Here is a 24,272-nt window from a genome sequence, read left to right on the forward strand (position 1 = left end):
ACCTGAAAGAGAAATGGCCACAAACTATGAAACATTCTATGAATATTTATAAATAAGTTATTTACAACATAATTTATGTAGCTATATGTACCCTATCTACATACATATAAAATTATTTGTTTCAGATTCTTAAAAAAAAATTGATTAAAGAAAGAAACATTTGTGTATGTTTTGCTTTTGCTCGATTTACCATCAGGAATAACACATATTCCACCTATCCTTCGACTGGCTGCAACTTTAAATCTTCTTGGAGGTGGTGGTTATCAACGACAGCTTGGGGCTGATTGAGTTGCACCGATGGGCCAAAGTACTGTGAGCCCTTGATTCAATAAAAGAATAATTTTTTGAAATATGTAACAAACATACTCATTAATTTATAACTATTATTAAGTATTGTTATAGGTATACTTACATTTTCGCAAAAACAAAACATTGCAAATTGAAAATTCAACACTTGAGTTAGTGTTGCCAGCAAATAGTAAAACTTTATCGAACTATCAAAACAGTGACAATCAACTATCGCCTTACGTGATTCCACCCCTGGTCTAAGTCTCTCGTCTGCAAATGGATTTCCCCACTAGACGTTCCAAAAAAAATATCTAGCCCTATTCGATTTCCACTATGAGAGTCATTGACATACTATACATGGACTGCTAGTAGCCAACTTCACGATGGTTCCACTTTTAACGGACAAAACACTAGCGCAAAGAGGGCTATGCGGACAAATTTTGTAACATTTACATTTAATACTCACAGTCACAGCTTCTGCTTCATTTTGCACGAACTGTCAACATTTTTCAATAACATACAATAAAAACATGGCATCGTTTGTCTTCAACAAATTATACTAGATGTCAACTAAATACAAGCAGATGTCGCTAAATAATTAATAACTTTTTTTGACACTGTGCCTGGATGGGCTAGTGTAGCTAATTTGAAGTGGAACCATTTTTATTCAAATTCTGTATGAAGAATTCATACCACTAGCAGTCCATGTATAGTATGCCAATGATGAGAGTACTATGGTTTTTATATACAAAGGTATATTTGAATTCTTCTGTTCGGGACGCCACTAAGCGGCAAGCGCAGCAGCTCTAGGAACTGAATATTTGTGTTTTTTGTTGGTAGAAACTTATATTAAAATGGGTCTTTTTCTAAAGAATTACGTTAATCTAGAAGAATTTAACGTAAATAATGATTGAAATTATTAATACTAATACTATTAAAGTAATGCTATTAATACTTGACTCGAGATCAATGTCTTATTATTTTTGTAGGTTTTTGTGTTTTGTTAAAAAATATAAAAAAAATGTCTATCCGATTTTCCTCAAAACTTTACTGAATGTTATATTTTAAGTGGAAAATCAATTTTTACCAACTTTTAGTGATTTTTTTTACCATTTTACCAGATGTCAAAAACGTTATTTTTCGTTGCATACAATTATTTTGGGGATATAATTATTCTTGCTTGTAAGATATTCGAGGTGACAATTATTTGTTTGTATTTATAAAAAAACTGTTTTTTTGTATTTTTTTTTTCATTATATTATTTTGGTACTACGTTACATTATATAATGTAAAATTTAATTCAAGTCGCTACCGTTATTGGTCCATGAGATATTTCGGTTAAACCAAAATGATAACTTTTTTTAATTTGATATAGTAAAAAAAACGCCTACTTAATTTTGTTGTGAATCCTGTATTTGTCGGTGTTATCATCTGTATAAACAAATTTAATTGAAGTCAATATCTTTACTGGTTCTTGATTTATGCACGATGGAAAAAGATTCCCGAACGTCCCGACGTAGATGTACGAACCTACATACACACGTACACACAGACATTTCTCTACAAATCTTTTATTTAGATTCTAAGGACCCGCAACATCGATAAATGTCAACATTTCCAGTTTAATAAAACGGATCGATTACAATAACTTCAATGACTTTCTACAAGCTGATGATCAAATTAACTGTTGTCAAAAGCAAATCTCAAAGCTAGCCTAAGATTTTTGGTATTATAGCTAACTTATGGTTATTACCTGTTATTTGCTGATTGTTTGACTTTTGTTTTCGTAGCACACAATTCGAAATAAAAATTAACTATACATATCAGTATTATTAAAAAAAAAACACTACTAATGATGAAATTATCGTTCGCAAACATATCTGATACTAAAATATCTCAGATAGCCTATCGGATTGCTAACCGAACATGGCCATTGTAAATTTGATATCTGTCTGGGGAAAAGTTACTAAACAGAGATTCTTAAGTAATGTCAAAATATGAGCGGCGACTTCTAAATATTTGCAAAATATAAATAATTAATTTACCAATACCAAGGTCCCTCTTCATTATTCCTCGTATTTTGTTTATCTTTCGATATTCCGGATTCCAATTGACATGATGAGTTCTAATGTAATGCCTGAATCTTTGTACCAATATGCAGTAATTATTCCTTGAATTTTTAGACTTTTCCAGCAAAGCCATTAAGTCCCCGAGAGTCTGGGGAATTTATTGTCCAGAATGCCAAATACATTAAAATACACCAGAAAGGAATTGATAAATTATCTGAGATAATAATCAAAGGCATTAAATCAAAAGAAATCGATGTAAGCAATTTTTCGCAACATGAACTTCATCCTAAGGAAACAGATGCATATGCCGCCAATTGGGTACTTTTGGTGGATACACTTAACTTTTGTTTTTGGACGCCAAGTAAGTAAATGCCTTTTCAAATGGTATTTTTATTGTAAAAGAGTGTAATTTCAGTGAACTATACAAAGTATAAAGTCAATGGATACACTGGCTACTTTGCCCTTTGTGCAGCCGTCAACCGTGCCATGAATGAGGGAATTCCCATAACTGATCCACACTACTATTCCAAGATTGATGAAAAAACGTTGGCGCACATCCTCAGGTCAGATGATGGGGAAACATGTATACCACTGCTTAAGAACAGAGTAGATTGCTTGCAAGAAGTGGGCAAGGTATTGATTGCAAACTACAATGGAAAATTCGAAAACATGATTAAGCGGTCAGAGAAGTCTGCAGAAAAGTTACTCGAATCGATTGTAGAAGAATTCGTTTGTTTTCGAGACACTGCCTCTTATGAAGGAAAGCAAGTTGCGCTCTATAAAAGGGCGCAAATTTTGGTAGGGGATATATGGTCTTGTTTCAGAGGCAAAGCACTGGGAGAATTCCATGATGTAGGAAAGATAACCATGTTCGCCGACTATCGTGTGCCACAAGTGCTGGTCCACTTTGGAGCCCTAGAATATACAGACGAGTTGTTGGAAACACTAAACAAAGATATTATACTCGAAAACGGCGATCGTAAGGAAGTGGAAATAAGAGGAGCTTCGATTTATATCGTAGAGCGCGTTAGAGACGCTGTGTTGCTTGAGTTGGAAAAGCTACATCCAGACATATCAAAGGACAACGCGAATTCAATTGTCATCGATCAATATCTATGGGATTACAGGCGCCAACACGCCGATGAACTAGAGGCTATCCCATTCCACAAAGTATTAAGCATTTATTACTGAAGCTAAATAAAATTTAAAAACAAAGCACTTTTTCTTAAAAAAATGATCTTTTATTTAACGTCTCATCACCAAACAGTTTATAGAGTAACTGGCTTTGGTTTGCCTACACGGGCAGCCATACGTTCATCGAAACGTTTCTTGGCTTCCACACCGGACAAGTTACCTTTGCGGGAGAACTTTTGGTTGGTCAAGAACTTTTGGTCCATCTGAAACATAGACACAATTAGTCGCAAAAACTTTATCCTAGTCGAGTTTTAGAGTATACTTACACCCAAGGTTGATTCATGACGCTTGCGAATTGGCCTCTTGATACCGTTGCGATGTGCTTTACGGTTCTGGTTATGATTTGTGTGATTCTTTGACTTGGCCATTTTTTGTTATTCTATCAAAACTCCGGCTGGAAATACAAATTATAGAAACGTTTGGGTAAATCGAGCAGTTCATTTGATTTGGCTTCACATTTCAAGTGGAAAATATCAAAATTAATTATGATTGAATACAAAAATTAAGATTAAATGCATTTAGTTAAGAAAATATCAACCTACGTTTTTGACAGTTTAGCGGAAAGAGAAAGAAAGAATTTTCACAAATATGTCAACCTGTCAGATTACTATGTTCGACTTTTTCGAGTATTGATTTTTAGCAGGAAGCGTTCAGAAATTCTTTCGTAAGGCCTACCATCCACAAGGCTACTTAGGCCTGGCATCAATGTGCGATTTTTAAAGTTGCTTCAATTTGCCGGGAAACGCGTTCTTAATTTTTTTTTTGTTAATTGTGAGATCTATTTTTACAACATATATACTCTTTGTAAGCAAGTTTTAAATGGACAAATCAATACATTTATCGACTTCTACTGTTTTTTACTTAATTTTGATATGTAAAACTTCTAACAAAATTGAAAAAACGACTCTATGATAATACTTTGGATTATATATATAAAAAATGTCATCTTTTCCTTAATGCTTCAGTGAAAAACTTTTAAAATTTGATTTTCTGAATTTTATTTATTTGTCAAACTTCATAATAATAGTTGTCATTAGTTTAAATTAGTTAGGGTTGTATAAAAAATTATTAATAAATGAGCAAGCATAGCTAAAGAGGTGGGTGTTTTTGTATAAGAATGAGAATCGACTAGCAGTTTAAAAACATAAGCAATTACCACAATCTTTAAAGACGGTAATTACGTGATCATTCTTCAAAAGATTTTCTGCGATTCACATACCTAGAACTTAAAGTTGCTCTCTTGGGAAAGCAACACCCATGGATTGTGGAATTAGGGCAGAGCTATTCTGCAATGACCGTAGACAGTGTTGAGTTTTAAAAGCAAACAATTCTACAGGTCTATGATTACCCATTGGATAACACTGTCTATATCATTCTTTAATGTTGAGCTTATCATACGTTGCCATGAGTCCCAAAAAAAGCTAATTGTACTATCACCAGTGAAAAGATTTTGGGAACTAGAAGTTTCAAACAAAATTATTTATGTATATAAGAGCAAAACTGGTTTTAGTGAGCGGCCTTTTGCAACGTACCCCAACGCAAAATGCATACCCAATGAGTGAATTTTCGATAAGAATGAGTTATCAAATCACAACCTCTATCCAATGCATTTAAGATATCGAATGAACAAATCTTACTTTTTAGAGAACCATATGCACCTATTGCAATGAACGACATACGTTCGTTTCTCAAGGTATTTTTTGAGTTGAAAACTTAAAGCACTAGAAGCTTAAAAATAAAGAAGACAGTAAGGGCTTTTCTTGCACCAACTTTTAACACTGATGGAGATGATATAATAAAGATTAACGTGTTTGTCTTCACTATATTGACTTCTGTATTGCTTGAATTTTCTATAATGCAGAAATGAATATTTTCTTCATTTTGGTCTTTTCTCAAAATAGATTTTCCTTAATGAGAATTAAAAATATATATTTATAGTGCATACCGTCAACGAAATGTTTCAAAGAGAAAAGAAATAGTATAATCATTAAATTATGTTTTCAGAAGAAAGCTTTAATGATGATAAATTAATAAGTAAAAATAATTCCCAATATGTGTTTTTTGCAGCTTTTCTGAAAACGTGAACCACATATATATTATTCCATTGCGAATACGGATTCATCATGTAAACCGAAATGATAAATGTTGAAAACAGTTTTTAGTTTGTTGGGCAACAGATTTCGTTTTTAAGTTTTATTATACAGAATTTGAATAAAATAACTACTCCACTTTCCATTAACGCAGCATGAATTTCGACTCACGGTTTTTTTTTATTTGATAGATATGTGCAAATAAATAATAACTATAGCAATTTTAGAGCGAGGAAATATTTATTTCTATTTTTGATTAATTTTCAAAATTCACTTTTTTACATAAAAAACACGCAAAAATTGTTGATTTTGACATTTCTTCCCTATTTTTTTGTTCAGTGTTGCTATTCTTGCTTTTTTTGGGGATTTCTTTGATTTTAGTGCTCAAATGCAAAAAGTACTTTGCATATACCCAAACTCGAACCCACCCCAAATCCTATAGTGATCCCAACCATGGAGGTTGCAGGAGGGGGGGGGGGGCAGCATACCACCCCACCTCTATACCTAGCTGTTAGTACGCCCTACTATCAATTAAAAAAACGTGTTTTAGGCACAAAAAAATGCAATACAAAAAAAGTAGGGTTAAGTGCGAAAAAGAAAATATTTTTTTTCTACGACTTAAAGTTGTTTTCTCGCCTTAATATTAAAAACCTTGTTCTATTGAGACCCCTACCTAACTGTAACAAAAAAATCAGAAGGAAATTCGTGCTGCGGTAATGGAAAGTCGCCCCCAGAATTTGAATAAAATAACTGCCAAATACCATTCATAAAAGGTACAAAAATCTTTCATAATTCAAAACAGAAAATACGTTTGAACAGATAACAGCTTAAATTTTCTCGGCAACACTTGCATAGTAGGTGGTAGGCCTTAGACTTAATACCGCAATAACATCGTATGTACTAAAATGTTTGATTCTTTATTTAATGGTTTAATGGTTCTTTTAGAACCAGATTCGAGTATCGCTAACAAAAATAAATGAATTGTTGTTGTTTGTTGACATTTTAATTTTTGGTTTATTATTAATTATTTTAACCGTACTTCATGTCATGCATTTAAATTGAATTTTGGCGGCACACAATTTATATGATTAATTTCTTTATGTTGATGTTGTTTTTAATGCAGTCCCTTCCAACAAAATGCTAAATTTAAATTGTGTTATTTGTGCTGAGTTATTTTCTCAAACTGACGATGTATACGTTACTAAATGTGGTCATATGTTCCATTATTCGTGCCTTTGTCAATGGTTGGAAAGGTAAGTCAATGAACATCATTTTGAAATTTTGAAAATTCTGCTGTTGGTAATGATAAAATTAATATTTCCAGGTCAAAAACATGTCCGCAATGTCGAAACAAATGCACCGACGCAAATGTTCATCGGGTTTATTTCAATTTAGCCAATTTAGATACCAGTACGATCGACATTGGATCACTTCAAGAAAAACTAGACAATGCTAAATTGAAAGTTCAAGTTACTGAAAAGGAGCTTCACAAAGCCGAGGAACAGGTCAAAGCCCTTAAAGCAACACAAAAGAAATGCATGTAAGTTTCAGTATGTCTTAAAATACTCATTAGATGAAATCTAGAGAACTATAATAATTAGGAAGACAATCTCTGGCTTGGAGGAAAAGGTTAGAAAGAACGATTTTATCATTTTGTCCTACTCGGAACAGGTAATTGGACTACATTAAAAAACATGGTTAGTTCATGTAAATATAAAGCACTCTTTTCAAGCTTAAAATGGTTAAAGGAGAAGCCAGCGAAGCTGATTCACTGCGGAAAGAAGTCAAAAGTTTGAAGGACAAAATCACAATGATGGAAAATGTCTCATCTATCTTAGCCGCAACAGCACAAGACGCAGAGAAACTTCTCAAGGAGGAGAGTAATCCAATGACTCTAGGTGTGTGGGTTTCCGCTTTAAAAAGGTAAACACAAATGTGTATTATCCATTTGCATTAGTTAATCTATAGGTTGTAAAAAATTTCAGAGAGCTACGAACTTGTGAAAGTAGGAGAACAGATTTAAGAAATGTTCTGAAAGTTGTGCAAAATGACTTAAGGAAGGAAGTTGATTTAAGGAAGTAAGTGTGTATATTAATAATTCATATCATCATATTTCATACATATTTATCCGGTTCATACTAGAAAACGTGAAGAACGCTTGTCGCAATTGGAAAGCGAAAATTACAACTTAACTCAAAAGGTTCGTATGCACGTAGAAATCATTTTTTATTTTTATTCGTAAAATAAACTAGACTTAATTACAAAACAACAAAATGCATTTGAAAAAAAACTAAGAAAGAAAAATCCAATGATAAATTCTTGTGACTTTAGTTAGACCACTAAAATTATCATGAAAATCACATAGAAATTAGGAATGTTCAAAGAAGCGTCCATATATGTACATGGTGAAAAGTCCCTTCTAACCTAGGGACTTTTGACCAATCAAGTTAGGGCTTATGCTGCCTCTTAAACGTAATATGTAAAACCAAAAAGATGTTAAATGTAAACTCAAAATTAAGTGTTTTTGACCCGATGAAAGTGGTGAAATAAACACTTGGTAAGATTGGTACCGAGTAGTGTGGGACTCTTGTCGCACTAAAACCACCTGTTAATCAGGTCCTATCTATGAAAGATCGATACATTATTTTTCTTCATTAATTATAATTAACTTTAGGGGAAATACTTCTTAATCTCCAAACAATGCCTTGTGCCTTTAAGACGGTCTCCATTTTGGAGTTGGTATAACTGCAGTCGCTGATTATATGATACAGCCTGTTCTTTAACCACTTCTGTGACCATTTAAATTTAAATAACATGAGGTAGATCGCTACATCTTATATACGAACGGGTTTGTGTTGTAATTTTTCGACAGGTTCAGGTTGATGCTATAAGTCTAAACTGCTTTCAGTACTTCCTTATAATATTAGTTTGTTTTCTCAGATTTCTTTCAAGTTTTGTTTTTGATGTCCTCTTTTCATTAAAGTCCTGCATCTTCAAATCAAATGGGGTGGCGCAACAGTCCGTTGTGAACCAGGGCCTGGTGACTTACAACTCTCAACCATTCCTGTGTGCGAGTACTGTTGTCAGGAATGGAAGGGACCTACAATTTAAGGCCGAATCCGAACGGCTAATTTGAGAAAGCACTTTTTCATGACAAGAATTACTCTTGAAGGATTTGTCAATTCCTCGCAAGAGACAGTACCCGCGAAAATTATTTTTTTTTTTTTAATTAAGGAGGCACAGGCAGGGATTGAACCCAAGATCCCTTGCATGACAGTCCAACGCACAAACCATCATGCTACGGGTACTAGCTAGTCTGCATTTTAAGTAATTCCAAAGAATTTGGCAGTATTAGAGTAAAGTCCTGTATTGTTTATAGTAAGTAATTGGAACAGTAATTATATTTTTGTTTCTTAAATTAATAAGCATCGATTGTGTTTCCTTTAGTTTGATACGCCATTTTAGCATCCAAACACTTATTACTATTATTATTGTAATAAGCTTTTGTACCAAAAAATGTACGTGGTCAAAAATTGTATTTCTTTAGTGTAAGTACGTATTTGGTTGTAACACATTTTTAGTCCACATTAGGTATGTCTGGAAGTACCCGTGGAGTGATGGTTAGTACCGTAGGGCTGTCATGCATTCTGTTCAATCCCTGCCTGTGTCATCTAATTTTTTACATTTACATTACATTTCACACTACTCTGCACATAAATGTGCAGAGTAGAGAACACAGCACCTTGAGCAACTAAGGCTATGTAAGGTGATAACAACACAAGACATTAATACAAGACAGAAGGACAGAAGAGAAAGAACAACAGAAATTTTTTTTTTAAGGGTACTTCTGAGGAATTTTCAGATCATCCAAGAGTAATTCTTGTCATAAAAAGTGCTTTCTCAAATTAGCCGTTCGGATTCGGCTTAAAACTCCATCCATGACAACATTACTCGAGCACAGGAATGGTTGAGAGTTGTAGGCCCTAGTTTTGTACGGACTACTTCCTAATTTATTTTTTGTGTTCGGTATATCTGGCATAAGATTCCTCGATTGCAGCCCATAGATTTCTGTTTTCTGCGCCGTTATACCAGTTGTTGAAGTATCTAAGATCGTCCATCTATTTCTTATTTGGTCTTCCTTTCGGTTTTGATTCGTTTGTTGGAACCATTTGGTTATTAATATTCGTCTATCTGTTGTCTTGCGTTCTTGAAATGCAACCTGCCCAGCACCATTTTAATTGTTTTATTCTTTGTATTGTGTCTGGTTTGTTAGTTCATCTTCTTTCGTACTCTTTTAACTGTCCATTTTTACTGTCCACTTTTACGGGTGCAGTTGATTGTAATATCTAAACATGAAGCATTGGGGTCTTAAATCAGTTTTACTTTCCAAAATTGCTTCCAACTACATATTCGTTAAACGTTCGTCGATTTCCTTTTCTTTCTGCTTTTTAAATGTTGTCCAAAGTAAAGGTAGTCATGAACATAGTCAACATTTTCATTTTCAAGTGAGATGTCCTTATGTGGTTTTATTAAGGTTTAATCACAGATAATAAATTTATACAGATGTCTCATCCCAGCAGGAAAAAATGAAACATTTTTTTCTCTTAACAGACAAGCCTTAACAGACAAGAGCTTTTAAAAATAAAGCTGAGAAAGCTCTTTTTGCCTTGCTTTTTTTTTCTATTTAGAAACTTTTCTCTTCTCATTTGTCATTTTGTTTGCCAACGAATACAAAAACAAAGTTTGATCCGTTGCAAACAAATGTATATCTTTTTTTTATGCGCGTTTTGGTGCGTAAAAGAGGAAAGGGGTGATAATATTGGATCTTTTTTTGTTTATTTTTTTGTGAATGTCGATTGTTAGGTGTCCGGTAAGGAGAATAGAAGAAGTTGCTTGTGTATTGCTATATGAAAATAGTGTGTGGGCAAGAAGGGGCAAGTAAATGTGCAGATGATTTGGTGTCTGTGTTTTACGTTCGTACGATCGTACGTTCGCGACGTTTTTCTCGTCGTCCATAGCTCAAAATCAGAAGAGATATCAACTTCAAATAAATTTTGTTATACAGATAAAAATATATTTTTTGGAAAAAAATCCAATTAAAGGTTTTTTTTATAAATAAAAAAAACTTAACAAAAATTTGTCACCTCGAAAATTATACGAATACAAAATTATTTTACCTCCAGACCAATTTTGTGCAACGAAAAATAAAGTTTTTAACATCTGGTAAAATTTTGAGAAAAATCTAATTGACAGTTTTTTTTTATAAAAAATAAAAACCTGAGAAAACATTACTCAAAGTTTTTAAAAATTGAATTTCGACTCAAATATCTTTTCAAAACTTTTAGATATTTGCTTTAAACTACTTTTTAATTTAAAAAATATTGTTGTCAACATTCAGTAAAATCTTGAGAAAATCGAATTGACAGTTTTTTTTACAAAAAATAAAAAATTAAAAAACAACTCAATAAAAGTTGGTAAAATTGATTTTCGACTCAAATATCTTTTCAAAAATTTGAGATCATGGTTTCCAACCAATTTTAATTTATAAGGAATATTGTTTTCAACATTTATTATCTGTGGTTTAATCTTAGTCCATGTATTTCACATTCCGTGAAAATTTTGTTCAACATTTGTTACATGTCTTCTATTGTTTCGGAAAGCAAAACAATGTCATCTGCTAATCTTAGACAATATTGTTATAGTAAAAATTCATCAAAGCTCGGATGAAAGTCGGATTAATGTTTTTGTGTTCTAAAGTGTCAAAGACCTTGCTGAATTAAATAAATAAAAATTATTTTATTCTATATACTTTTATATGATTTCATTCATAGTCTGGAGGTGGTCTGTAGTTGGAAAACCTTCATGAAATCCAGCTTGCTCTCCTGGCTGTCTTTAATTTCTTTATACAGTGCTTTAAAAAATTGTTTATAAACTTTCTATATTAAGCTGTTTGTCTTTAGTTGTTTATATATTTGATGTCTTTTTTTTTGGTTTTGGGCTGTAAGATGTTAATTCTGTGTGTTTGCTCGAAATGGTTTAAACACAATCTCACGATGTTCAGCAAAAATATCATATTTTTATTTCGGGTTTCCGATCCATTTGAGGTTTTATTTATTTATTTATATGTTTTATTTACAAGCTACAGGCTCAACAGATGCAAACAAATTAAATATGTACATTGGTATACACAAAAAAAAAAATAATTTACAATTAATGATTAATTTCTCAAAAATAGATAATACAAATCAATATTGAATTTGTTTCAAGGCCATGTCAATATGACTAATTACTTCGTTGAACTCCATAATTGACCTTGAAACTGGTTCATTCATTCCAAAGTTTATCCTATGCTTAGGTTGAAAAAGAAGGTATCTGTATCTCAATGGTCTATCGGGGCATAAATACAAATTACCGATAGCAGGTTAGGACACTTTATATGGTAAAATAAAATATCTCGCACAAATATTATATCATTTATAGTTCTTCGAGATTTGAGTGATTTCAGACCCAGAAGATTACGTCGAGTTTGAGAATCTGGACCAAAATTCCAGCGCATTTTAGAAAACACAAATTTTGTGAAACGATTCTGAACTTTCTCAATTCTATCAGAAAATGTTTGTTGGAAAGGATTCCATATGACATCAGCACACTCAAGTAATGATCTAACTAGTGAGATATATAGGGATCCGAAAAGTCAGTTGAGTTTCTTTTAATGAAACCAATCATAAAGTTGGCTTTAGCGACAATAGCATTAATGTTCGGAACACATGTAAACTTATAATCAAAGGGGTCTGAGTGTTTAAGACTATTTAAGACTGTCTTATCATCTAGAAATCAGGTAGCTTGCCATTTCCTTTAGAGTTTGAAATGGTTGGAGTAGTTTCTTCCCCAGCCTGTTGCACATATATCACAAAATTAAAAGGAACTTCATTTATAAAAATTATATACATTTTCTTTAAGAATTTGCATAATAACGTTATCGCTAAAGCTAAGCTATGATTTTTTAAAACAAAAACTTTAGTGTTGGAAGTTTTTAAAGAATAAAATTGTGTCCAACGTCAGAAGAAGCCAGTGGGTCATTATTTATGCTAATTTTTTTGAAAATATGTAATTATTAAACAAATTTCAACGCTTCACACTACACTTTCAGATTGGCCTTACAAATTTTAAATTCCCCCAATACCTGCCATTACAGACATATAATAATGATTATGTGTTATGCGATTCGTAAAGAGCAGAGAGAATGGTCTTTCAACCATTCGCGGGTGCGAATTTTGTCAAAGATAAATGGATGTATCTGCAACTGCTATCTTGCAAAAAAGCAGTGTAACATTAATTTATGTATAGCAAAATATGAGAAAGGGATCTTTAACGAAGAATAACATATTCCTTTATGCATTTTCCCATAATCTATATTCATATATGAGTATGTAAAACTTCGGCAGTTTGATCAAGTGACCATCAGTTTATGATAACTAATTTTAACAAGGTTTTTTCTCGTACAGTCGCATGGCTTAGCTTGTGTATCAAATTGCATTGTGTTTAATAACTAATGCAATTGATACACAGACTACGTCATCGTTGATAACAGATTGTTGACAACAAAAATTTTACTGTTTTGAACTAACAGGGCCGGATTCGATTCTTGTCACTACTAAGGCATAACACTAGTAGTGGCGTGTATCGAACAGCATTCTGTGGTTCAACTCAGTAATATTTTTCTTATAGTCTTCGTCTGTTTTGGTTTTTGTGTTTCTTTTATTTGCAATGGCTGGTAATTTCAGGGTAGATTATTGTAATATTCGTGGGCTTAGATCGAATTTTCTTTCTGTGTACTCCCACTAAGTGAAACCCAAGTGGGTGAGGATTCTGATCCCACTGAATTCTTTATTCAAGGGTATAACTTGGTGCCATTATTCTTTTCCCACCATGGTCTCGCCATTTACATTAGGAATGATGTTGCTTATCAGTTTTTGCCACAATATGGTCCCTGCACAAATTCTTTTTTCAATTTTATGTGGTTTAAATTTTCCGTGAATAAGCAAATCATTCACTATTGCTTCCTTTATCGAAGCCCAAATCTTGACAGAGTATCAACTTCTCGTGAATTTGATGCTTTGTCTGATTCCATCCAAAGAATTGTTTCGTCCTATCCTCGCACTGAAATCGTTGTTACGGGCGATTTCAATGTACACAATTCTTCATGGCTTCAACATTCGGGCCAGTCAACACCAGAAGGAGTGTGTGCTGAGATCTTCGCTGAGTTAAACCACCTAACTCAGCTGGTCAACGAGCCCACTCGAATATCGGACGTGGTAGGTCGAGCAGAAAACACTCTTGACTTGTTTCTTACCTCTGACCCTGGTAAGTACACTATTAGTGTCCTATCTCCTCTATTCACATCTGACCATTGTGTCATATCAGCAAATTTCTCGTGTAAAAACTCTCCAGTTAAAGAAAGAGCTTCTAAGAGAACCGTTTGGCAATACGAGAAAGCCAACTGGGACGGTCTCAATAATTACTTCAGGATCTTTAACTGGTCACTATGCTTCCTCGATAGTGACGTTGACGCCAGCGCTGATATGATCACAAGTTTGATTCTCCTGGGAATGAGAACTTTTATCCCGAATAGGGTTAAAAGCATCAGACCTAAGGAAAACGCATGGTTTGATGCGAGCTGTAAAGAGGTTATTAGGGTCAAGAAGGTAAGTTTCCGTTGTTTTAAAGCCAATCCAACTGAGGAAAACCGGAATAAGTTCAAGCAAGCCAGGAAGGCCTGCAACGCACATATTCGACGGACCAAATTTTTACATGACCAAAAATTACGGCAAAAAATTCTGCAATGTCCCAAAGGCAGTAAAAATTTTTGGTCATTTGTAAAAAATATGAGGAATTCTTCCTCTTCCTCGGTTCCTACGCTCGTTGTGAATGACACTCCATTAGTTAGCTCTTTAGAGAAAGCAAATCTCTTTGCTAGGCAGTTCGCCGCCAATTCAACGCTGCCAGTGAGTGTTATGACTCCGCCTGTACTTGAGCGAGTTAATGATTCTATGGGGCAAATCTTTTTTCGCACTCGTACTGTAGCGAGAGTCCTAAAAGATCTTAACATACACAAATCTGCTGGTCCGGATGGTATCCCCGCTATTGTTCTGAAGAGGTGTTCTTCATCGCTGGCAAAACCACTGCATAAGCTTTTTCATCTGTCCTACTCCTCAGGTCTCGTTCCGAGCGGATGGAAAACCGCATTTGTCCAGCCTGGCGAATCTTCCTCACCGTCTAATTATCGACCGATTGCACTTACGTCCCTTCTTTCCAAGGTCATGAAAACGCTGATTAACTATCAGCTCAAGAAATATCTTGAAGAACGGAAGCTTCTTAATGACCGAGAGTATGGCTTTCGTAGCAATAGGTCCACTGGTGATCTCATGGTTCATCTCACCGAACAGTGGAACAAATCTTTACATAGTTTTGGAGAAAGTAAGATTATTGCACTTGATATTTCAAAAGCATTTGATAGGGTTTTGCATCAGGCTCTCTTATTGATTGATTGATTGATTGATGTTTATTTAGCATTAATAACGCTATTTTACAATTTTAATACTTAAAACAACTTAGGTTAGGTTAGGTTAGGTTAACGTGGCTGCGGATTTATAATCCACACACTTAGGCCAAGAGAAAGGCCCATTGTGATACCACATGAATCTAGAGAATTACTTCTAACTAGTAGAACCATTTTGAGCTTTTTATAAAGCGAAGAAGATATTTAATATCCTTTTTAGCTAGTTCGCTGGGATTATCAAAAGAGTAGTCCCCCAGATGAAGTTTGCGCTTGAGTGAAAGAGCAGGGCAGGTGCATAAGAGATGAGAGATTGTTTCCTCTTCTTCCTCGTCCATGCAGCTCCTACAGAAGTCATTTGAGGCTACGCCTAGTCGTATTGCGTGTCTGCCTATAAGACAGTGTCCTGTAAGGACACCTATTAGGGAGCTAATATGAAGTCTGCTTTGAGATAACAAGTCTTTAGAGCGCTTTAGGTCCAGTGAAGGCCATATGAGTTTTGTGGCTGCGCATGTTGGTAAGTTGTGCCACCTAGAATTTGCTATCGCAAAAGCTGTTTCTTTTAGCATAAGTTTACATGTAGCTATCGGTATACCTATCTTCTCCCTTTCAGGTGAAATAGGTTTGACGGTTCCATTTTTAGCGAGTTCATCGGCTCTACAATTACCTGTGATGTCTCTGTGGCCCGGCACCCAACAGAGGTGAATGTTAAATTGCTGCGCCATCTCCATAAGAGACGATCGACAATCGAGGGCCGTCAAAGATTTGGTCGAGACACCGTCAAGGGATTTGATAGCAGCTTGACTGTCAGAGAAGATGCGGATATCAGAAGTTGATATCACGTTTTCTCTTAGCCAGGAGAGAACCTCTTTGATCGCCAAAATTTCCGCTTGAAAAACGCTACAATGATTAGGGAGGCGGAATGAGATGCTTAGATTAAGCTTTTCCGTTGTTTATAGGAGCTCCTAGGAGCATACAACTTACATAATACAAAAAAAAAAAAATACAAAATAATTTAATTAATAAAAGTATATACAATATTTTATGATAACTTAGTAGTTGTGTTTGACAAATTGTGATATTTTATTTTTAAATCTTAGCATATTGTTTTCGATTTGTACATCATTTGGCAGACTATTGAACATTTGTAATCCTTTATAAAACAACATATTTTGGGTTCTATTATTTGTGAAAAATTGTACATTTAAATTGTTATTGTTTCTAAGGTTATATGGCTGAACATCAGCTCTTCTCGTCAATTTTCTTTGAAGATAGTTTGGCGTTAAATTATTTTTAATCTTGTATATAAACAGTAATGTGCAAAAAATTATTCTTTGTTTAATACTTAACCAGTTTAGAATACTTAACATGTTACTTATGGGTGTATATCTATTACATTTCAATATCGACCTCATAGCTTTATTTTGTAATATTTGAAGGTTTTGAATCATGCCATTAGTCCCCAATAATAGTATTGTTGGACAATACTCAAAATGTGGTTTAATTATAGTGTTGTATATTTTTATTGCCATTGAAGTACTTAATTTCATTCTTATTCTTCGAAAGAAACCGATTTTTTTAGATATCTTTTTATACATACTTTCAAAATGCCTTTTAAAGTTTAAATTACTATCTATTAATATTCCTAAATATTTAATTTCCTTTACACATTTGAATTCTTCAATATAATTTATTTCACTATTACTGGGCAAAATCAATACTTTGGTTTTTTCCGTATTTAATTTCAGTTTGTTCATATTCAGATACATTTTCACATTTTGTATATCATCTTTAAGTTTTTCTATAGCAACATTTACATCAACATCACTTACATATAACAGTCCATCATCAGCAAAAAATGCTATTTGTGAGTTACTTATAACCTTTTTAAAATCATTTATGTATAATATATATAACAGTGGGCCTAACATTGCCCCTTGTGGTACTCCTAACTCAACAGAAATACTGTTCGAATGTTCACTATTATACTTAACTAATTGCTTTCTGTTTTCCAAGTATGATTTAAACCATAAATATTCCATTCCTCTTACCCCATAGTTGTATAGTTTCTTTAATAATATACCCCTGTCAACAGTTTCGAATGCTCTTTTGAGATCCAGGAACACTGCGGTTATTTTCTTCTTCTCATGCATCTTCTCTTTCCAATCAGCAATTACGAAATTCAACGCAGATTCACAGGAATGTTTGCTACGAAAACCAGATTGTTCTTCCATTATAATGTTGTTGTCTTCCAAGTATTTCTCAAATTGTATTTGTACTACCATTTCTAATATTTTTTCAAGTAATGGTAGCATATTCACTGGTCTAAAATGTTCGCATTTATTAGAGTTAGCAATTTTTTGAACCGGAACTATCACAGATGTCTTCCAATTGTCAGGAAAAATCCCATTAGTTAATGAATAATTTATTATTTTTAGTAAAGCTGGCCCAACATAATTGAAACTGTCTTTTAACATATCTTTATTCATGAAGTTATAATCATTCTTATTTGGCATCATTTCTATAATTTTTAAGAGTTCTTCAATACTATCTAAAGTTTTAAATTTAAAACACACTTCACTTTGTTGATCATAGTTTACCCAGGGTTCATTTGGAATGTCATTATTTATTTCTTTTACACTCGTTACGAAGTATTTGTTAAAATTGTTGGCTATCTCTTTATCATTTGAAATCTCTTTTTGTTCAAACACAATACTTTGATTTTCTGTTTGCACTTGACCCAGCACTAAGTTCTTAATTGTCTTCCACATTGATTTTTGGGTTTCTGATTCATTTATTTTTTTCTTAATGTATAATCGTTCTGCTTTGTTGAGATTATTTTTATATTTATTTCTTATTTTTTTATAATTTTGCCAATCTTCAATAGACCTAGTAGATACAAACTTCAAATAACTCTGAACTTTATGGGTCCTTAATGTTCGCAGGTCATCATTAAACCATTTTATTTTATTATTAAATTTAATATACTTCTTAGTTATGAATTTTTCTATTACACTTAACATTTCTTTTTCAAAAATATTGCTTGTTTGACTATTAATTTGTGTAACTATGCTTAAGTTATTAATTGCACTTCTTCTTATGTTTTGAACAAATTGAAATTTATTATACTTTAAATATCTTATTAATTTTCTCTTTTCACACTTATCTTTTTTTGTCGTTGTTATTTTAAATGTAATCGTTTCGTGATCACTAATTTTTAACTTGTGGTCAACTTTGACCATACAGTTTTCTATATTTGTAACTACGTAATCTAAAAGAGTTTTCGTCGTTAAAGTTATACGTGTTGGTTCAGTAACCAGTTGATTGCACATAATTTCCCGAAACATACACTCTAGTTCATTTTTATATATGCTATTTATAAGCCAGTCAATATTGAAATCACCAAGTATTATTAAATTCTCTTTTCCTTCTAATTCATCCATCCATTCTTTTATTTTATCACAGAAATTTCTTATAGATGTGCTCTTATCTTATCGAAAATGCGTGCTTTCGGTTTGCATGAATCCCTCCTTCATTGGATTAGTAATTACCTTTCGAATCGTTCAATACAAGTTGTATTGGATGGATTCAAGTCTGAAAACCACAAAATAAATGCTGGTGTGCCCCAGGGCTCTGTTCTATCTCCAACACTCTTTCTCATTTTTATTAATGATCTCCTGTCTGCAACATCTAATCCAATACATTGTTTCGCTGACGATAGTACTCTTAGCTTTTCATATTCGTTTTCAGATTCACACCCCTCTTCTTCGGATGTGGAACTGCAACGACAAAATATGATAAGCTCATTAAATTCCGACCTAAACAGCATTGTGCAATGGGGAATAAGAAACCGCGTGGAATTTAATGCTTCGAAAACGCAATGCTGTCTTGTATCGTTAAAGCGAAATATACCCCCCCTGCCATTATCCATAAATGGCACTTGCATCGAGGAAACTGAACATCTCGATATTCTCGGTATGTGTATCACCAACCACCTTTTGTGGAACGATCACATACGCGATGTCGCCAAAAATGCCGCAAGATGTTTGGGTTTTCTAAGGCGATGCAAGAAGTTTTTCTCCCCCTCTGATCTGGCTGTTATTTACAAGACTTATATACGTCCAAAGCTTGAGTATAACTCCCATATCTGGGCTGGTGCTCCTGCAACTTACTTAAGCCTCTTGGACAGTATTGAACGTAGAGCATTTAGACTGATTGGTGATATTACCATCATAAGATCATTTACGTCACTTGAACATCGTCGAAATGTTTCTTGTCTCACCCTCTTTTACCGTTATTTTAATGGTTTATGCTCTAGAGAAATAGCCAGCTGCATTCCTCCCCTTAAACAGTTCAACCGTAATACTCGCGCTTCTAGGAATGCTCATCAATATACCCTCGAGCCCATCTTCGGTCGTATTGTCAAGTATAGAGATTCGTTCTTTAGCCGTACTATGCGAATGTGGAATGCCTTACCACACTCTGTCTTTCCCAGCTATTGCAATATTCAGGAATTCAAAACCAATGTGCACCGACATCTCCTTTCAAACCCTCTCTCCCTTTCCTAGTGCTCACACTGTGTATTCATAATAAGGGTAATATATCCCTTTGAGTGTGCGCTTATTATAAAAAAAAAAAACAAGGTTTATAACATATAACTCTTAGCTTTTCATATTCGTTTTCAGACTCACATCTCTCTTCTTCGGATGTGGAACTGCAACGACAAAATATGATAAGCTCATTAAATTCCGACCTAAACAGCATTGTTCAATAGGGATTAAAAAACCGCCTGGAATTTAATGCTTAGAAAACTTTGATAGATCATAATATCATCATAAATTCATTAACTTCGCTTGATCATCGTCGTAAGGTCTCTTGTCTGACCCTTTTTTACCGTTATTTTAACGGCTTATGCTCTAGGGAAATAGCCAGGTGCATTCCTCCCCTTAAACAGTATACCCTCGAGCCCAAATTCGGCCGTACTATCAAATACAGAGATTCGTAATTTAGCCGTACTACGCGAATGAATGGAAAGCCTTACCAAACTCTGTCTTTCCTAGTCACTTCAATATTCAGGAATTCAAAAGAAAGTGCAACGACATCTCCTTTTAAACCCTCTCTCCTCTTCCTAGTGCTCACACTGTGCCACTGCATAATAAGGGTAGTAATATCCCCTTGAGTGTGTTCTTATTATAAAAAAAAAACATAAACTTAGTAAGTTTGTACCAATTTTATATTGGTTTAATAGTCATTTCGTGTCGCTCCAGAGTTTTTGAGGGGTTACAGGCATTTCGAAATAAGAAAATTAAAACGGGAAATCTAAGCCGTTTTCCTATTAATATTTAAGTGTATACAGTCTAGCCCCTCTGAAGTTTGCAAGTTTTATACATTTTACGACCTAAAGTTTAAATTTTCACTTTACTTCTAGATAAATCAATTCGAATCTGAAAAAATCAAACTTAGCCAATTATACACCAAAGATTCTCCATCAACTTCTAATAATGCAAATAGTAGCAGAGTAGCAACGCTTCAGAAAGAAACTAAACGCCTTAGTATTTCGCCAACTGTAAGAAAAATACCACAAGCGATTTATTTGATTTTCTCCATACTAATTATTTTTTTGTTTATTTGTACCTAGTCGGAGAAAAAGAAAGTTTTAGAATCTGACTCGCCTTATTTCAATATTAAATCGAGCGGTATTCCATTTAGTATGCTACGGATGGGTGCGGTTAAAGGAGAAAACCGAGAAAATGCAATTAACAAAGACCTTAACTACAATAGCGATCTGTCAGAAAAGGTATTTTTTTTTTAAATTATGAGTTTATCTTTAAATTACATTCCTTACTTGCACCACATAAGTTTTATTCTTAATGTTTTATTTTATTCAATAGTACACAATCTTCAAAAAAGCTCGTTTAATGATTCCATCAAATGGATCAAGTTCCTCACTACAACCTGGTCTGACGTACAATGGTTTCGGTGGAACCCAAAAACGTGTTGACGAAGAAGAAGAACAACAAAGACTTGCCAACAAAAAAACATCCCAAAGTTTAAACAGTCGCGTAAAAGCTGGAAAATTGCGCAAATTTCCATCAGCTGGATCTGGAGTTATGGACAAATTTCTCGGCAAGAGCTCAAGTTAAATCATTTTAATTACTAAGAAGAATGAAATGCGTAGTACAACGTTTATTGTGTTTAAATTGTTTAATGTATTATTTTATAGCATATAAAAATATTACAATAGTATGTTATTATTAAATTAAGTTTAAGTTACATATGAGTGTTGAAATTTTTTTTTACTTTATCCGAATGTTTAGTTTCTGGCTTGCGCAAGTTTAACTATTTTTGCATTTTTTTCGAATCTAATGAATATTAAATTATAATATGATTATTTTTTGTTAGTAAATAATTGACAAACTCATGTAAATATTTATTCCTTTGAAATGATTTTTTCTGCTTTACCGGTGAATTCTTCTTTGAGATCAACTTTACAGTTCAAATCACGTAGAGCTGCTTTTATATCTTGATTTATTGTAGGATGCTCAGCCATGGCAGCATTCAATAGGTCCTCAGCCCCACAGGAAAGGAAGCTATCACATTGATCACGAGATCTGCAAACCATATTCCTTATTGCCCATGCTCCATTTCTCTTAATAGCAAAAAACAAATGCTTTAACATTTTACTAAAATAAAATAGCAGAAGAACCTACCTGGACCATTTTATTTTTGGGATGCAATCGTATGGTTTCGACTATAGGTTCGGCAATGCCAGTCTCGAAAAATGCAGTACTGTTGTCTTTGACTCTTAATGTTAAAGTGGAGATGCATGCTAGAGCTGCTGTAGCAATTGCTTCGTTGTTCTAGAAATTAAACACAGGATAGAGAAGCAAACAAAAATAAGTTGACACTAACGCTCACCATATTAGTTTGCAGTAGGTCTTTTATAATAGGAGCAGCACCTTGCTGAATAATGTGAGCTTTTGTTGTATCATTACCAGCTAAGGCACGTAGAAGTTTTAAACCTTCCCGATTCAGTTTTAAGGCATCTTTGTTTTTATTCTAAAAGTATACATATACACACAATCAAAATACTTTATTAAAAATATTTTTAAACATTTATAAAGTCATTAAGGAAGATGATAACGTAGACGAAATTGAAACAACTTCAGAAATGATACAAATTTAGAAACTACACACACCAAATTTCACAATTGTGAAAAAATATTAATTTGTTACACGATACTTGCAAAATAAAATGTATCATGAACATAAACAGACACATTTCAAATGTATGTACCCACCATTATTTCAAGAACCAATTTAAGGCCTCCAGCTTCTTCAATGACAACACAAAATTCATTGCGCACTGCCAAGGTTCCAATTGTTAAAATCATGTCGGCCAGAACGGTTATGTCATCGAACTCTATGAGTTAGAAAACCAAATGGTGTTAAATGTTTCCGACTATAAGGCAAAAAAAAATAATAAATAGACATAATTACCAGCTAACCGCTTGCACAAATCAACAACTACTTCTGCAGCAATTGAGCGTGCATGCTCGTGAGCCTTTCCAAATTCCACACGAATATCATCATCCAAAACTAAATATCTGAGAACGGCACAAACATCCTTCATGACATTTGGATTTTTTACAAGGACTAACGGTTTCAATTGCTTTATAATGTCTGCATTCATGATATTTTGCCGATTCATTTCGTGCATTATGCACGCCTTCCCAAGCCATTGCAAAGTCAACCTAAGCAATTCATCTTTTGGTTGGGTGCTCAAGAGTTTCAACACCATTGCTAAGGCCTCTGCATCGAAGAGATCCGGTTGTTTATTAGTCAATGATATTGCTGCTTGTACGCACTTATTAAGAATCTCTTCATCTGGTTTGGACGATGACAATTCTTGTTCAAGCAGTGTAATTATTATGTTGTGGGCTCCATTTTTTCCAGCTAAAACCCGGTGTGGGATTGACTACAGTGTGTAAAAACGTTGATACATATCGCTACCTACACATAGTAGTTGATAAAAAAAGATTATGACGACACCTACCTTTTTGCATTCATCGTCGAGGACAGTCAAATAATTGAGAAGTTGTTTAGTGTCTGTTGACTTTTCACCTATAAGAGTTTTTAGTTGATCTATTGCTTCATTTAATATTGGAACACCAGTTTCCTTATTGATAGACAAATCCTTGATTATATTAGCCAGATTAATTCCCTATATTAGCCAATAGATTGTTTAGAAATAAAATAAGTTATTGTGTTCCTGGTGAACATAAGTTTAATTATATATGTATGTACCTGGGCTTCGAATTGCTTAATAGTCTCCTCTTTGGCTTCTTCGGGACTCATTGAAAAATCGACAATATTCTCCTTTACTACGTCGTCAAAGGTTTCTTGGGAGATTACCTTGGCCATGTGATTGGATTCTATGCAAGGCAACTAATCAAATAACGCAATCGAATTGGTTCCACTTGAAAAGATTTGCTTTTTACACCGAATTGACGTTTGTCTGTTGGAAATAGTGGATTTCTTTTTAAAAGTAGGAGGTACATACGTTGATCGGATCGAAGGCGATTCCAATTCTTTGTTTGAAGTTTTGTCTACACAATGTGTCGAGCAAAAATAAACTTATTCATGAGTTAAAATTTTTTTCAAATTTATGAAGTTTAGTCGAATATTTTAAGTCTGAAGCTTTGTTATGTGTATGGATAGTGAAATGATTTAATTTTGTTTTATTTATTTGTGTTTTTTGAACATCAAGAAACTTTAAAGATAGGGCAATATAAATCTAAGTGACATCACTCTGCACGGCACTCGGACTCGGCAGCAAACCAGCTGTTTAATAAAGAGTGAAGAACAACAAAAGGAGAATACCAACTACGATGGGTTTGTTTGTTTTGAAAATATTCAAAACGACTGAACAAGCCAGTTTATGAATGTCAGTCTTCACTCAAGTATAAAGTAAGAAACTTGCCTATTGACACATGGAGTCACGGCACCAGGTAGTTAATTGTTATTGAACATCACCAAATAGTTTTACCGTGCGTTTATAGTTGAGTTTCCCAA

The 24,272-nt window shown here is 33.7% G+C and overlaps 4 protein-coding genes across 4 annotated transcripts; 2 read left to right on the forward strand and 2 right to left on the reverse strand.

The window, feature by feature from the left end:
- The first annotated feature begins 2,260 nt into the window (after window positions 1-2,260).
- On the forward strand, window positions 2,261-3,754 carry LOC129949604 (Q-nucleotide N-glycosylase 1). Its single transcript, XM_056061166.1, has 3 exons — window positions 2,261-2,418; window positions 2,472-2,718; window positions 2,773-3,754. The coding sequence occupies exons 1-3, from the start codon at window positions 2,404-2,406 to the stop codon at window positions 3,546-3,548; spliced, it is 1,038 nt and encodes a 345-aa protein (XP_055917141.1). The 5' UTR covers window positions 2,261-2,403; the 3' UTR covers window positions 3,549-3,754.
- Window positions 3,577-4,233, reverse strand: LOC129949605 (60S ribosomal protein L29). Its single transcript, XM_056061167.1, has 3 exons — window positions 4,094-4,233; window positions 3,818-3,945; window positions 3,577-3,754 (listed from the first exon to the last, which is right to left on the reverse strand). Exons 2-3 carry the CDS (start codon window positions 3,917-3,919, stop codon window positions 3,626-3,628), a joined length of 231 nt encoding a protein of 76 aa, XP_055917142.1. The 5' UTR covers window positions 3,920-3,945; window positions 4,094-4,233; the 3' UTR covers window positions 3,577-3,625.
- Window positions 4,234-6,646: 2,413 nt separating this feature from the next.
- Window positions 6,647-21,618, forward strand: LOC129950315 (E3 ubiquitin-protein ligase TRAIP). Its single transcript, XM_056062210.1, has 9 exons — window positions 6,647-6,894; window positions 6,966-7,181; window positions 7,243-7,312; window positions 7,374-7,564; window positions 7,627-7,719; window positions 7,784-7,841; window positions 20,626-20,763; window positions 20,836-20,994; window positions 21,089-21,618. Exons 1-9 carry the CDS (start codon window positions 6,779-6,781, stop codon window positions 21,338-21,340), a joined length of 1,293 nt encoding a protein of 430 aa, XP_055918185.1. The 5' UTR covers window positions 6,647-6,778; the 3' UTR covers window positions 21,341-21,618.
- LOC129950314 (armadillo repeat-containing protein 6 homolog) lies at window positions 21,383-24,037 on the reverse strand. Its single transcript, XM_056062209.1, has 7 exons — window positions 23,505-24,037; window positions 23,254-23,421; window positions 22,698-23,175; window positions 22,499-22,620; window positions 22,116-22,256; window positions 21,908-22,057; window positions 21,383-21,846 (listed from the first exon to the last, which is right to left on the reverse strand). Exons 1-7 carry the CDS (start codon window positions 23,619-23,621, stop codon window positions 21,628-21,630), a joined length of 1,395 nt encoding a protein of 464 aa, XP_055918184.1. The 5' UTR covers window positions 23,622-24,037; the 3' UTR covers window positions 21,383-21,627.
- Window positions 24,038-24,272: the final 235 nt, after the last annotated feature.

Source organism: Eupeodes corollae, chromosome 3 (assembly GCF_945859685.1).
Source record: "Eupeodes corollae chromosome 3, idEupCoro1.1, whole genome shotgun sequence".
Taxonomy (NCBI): Eukaryota; Metazoa; Arthropoda; class Insecta; order Diptera; family Syrphidae; genus Eupeodes; species Eupeodes corollae.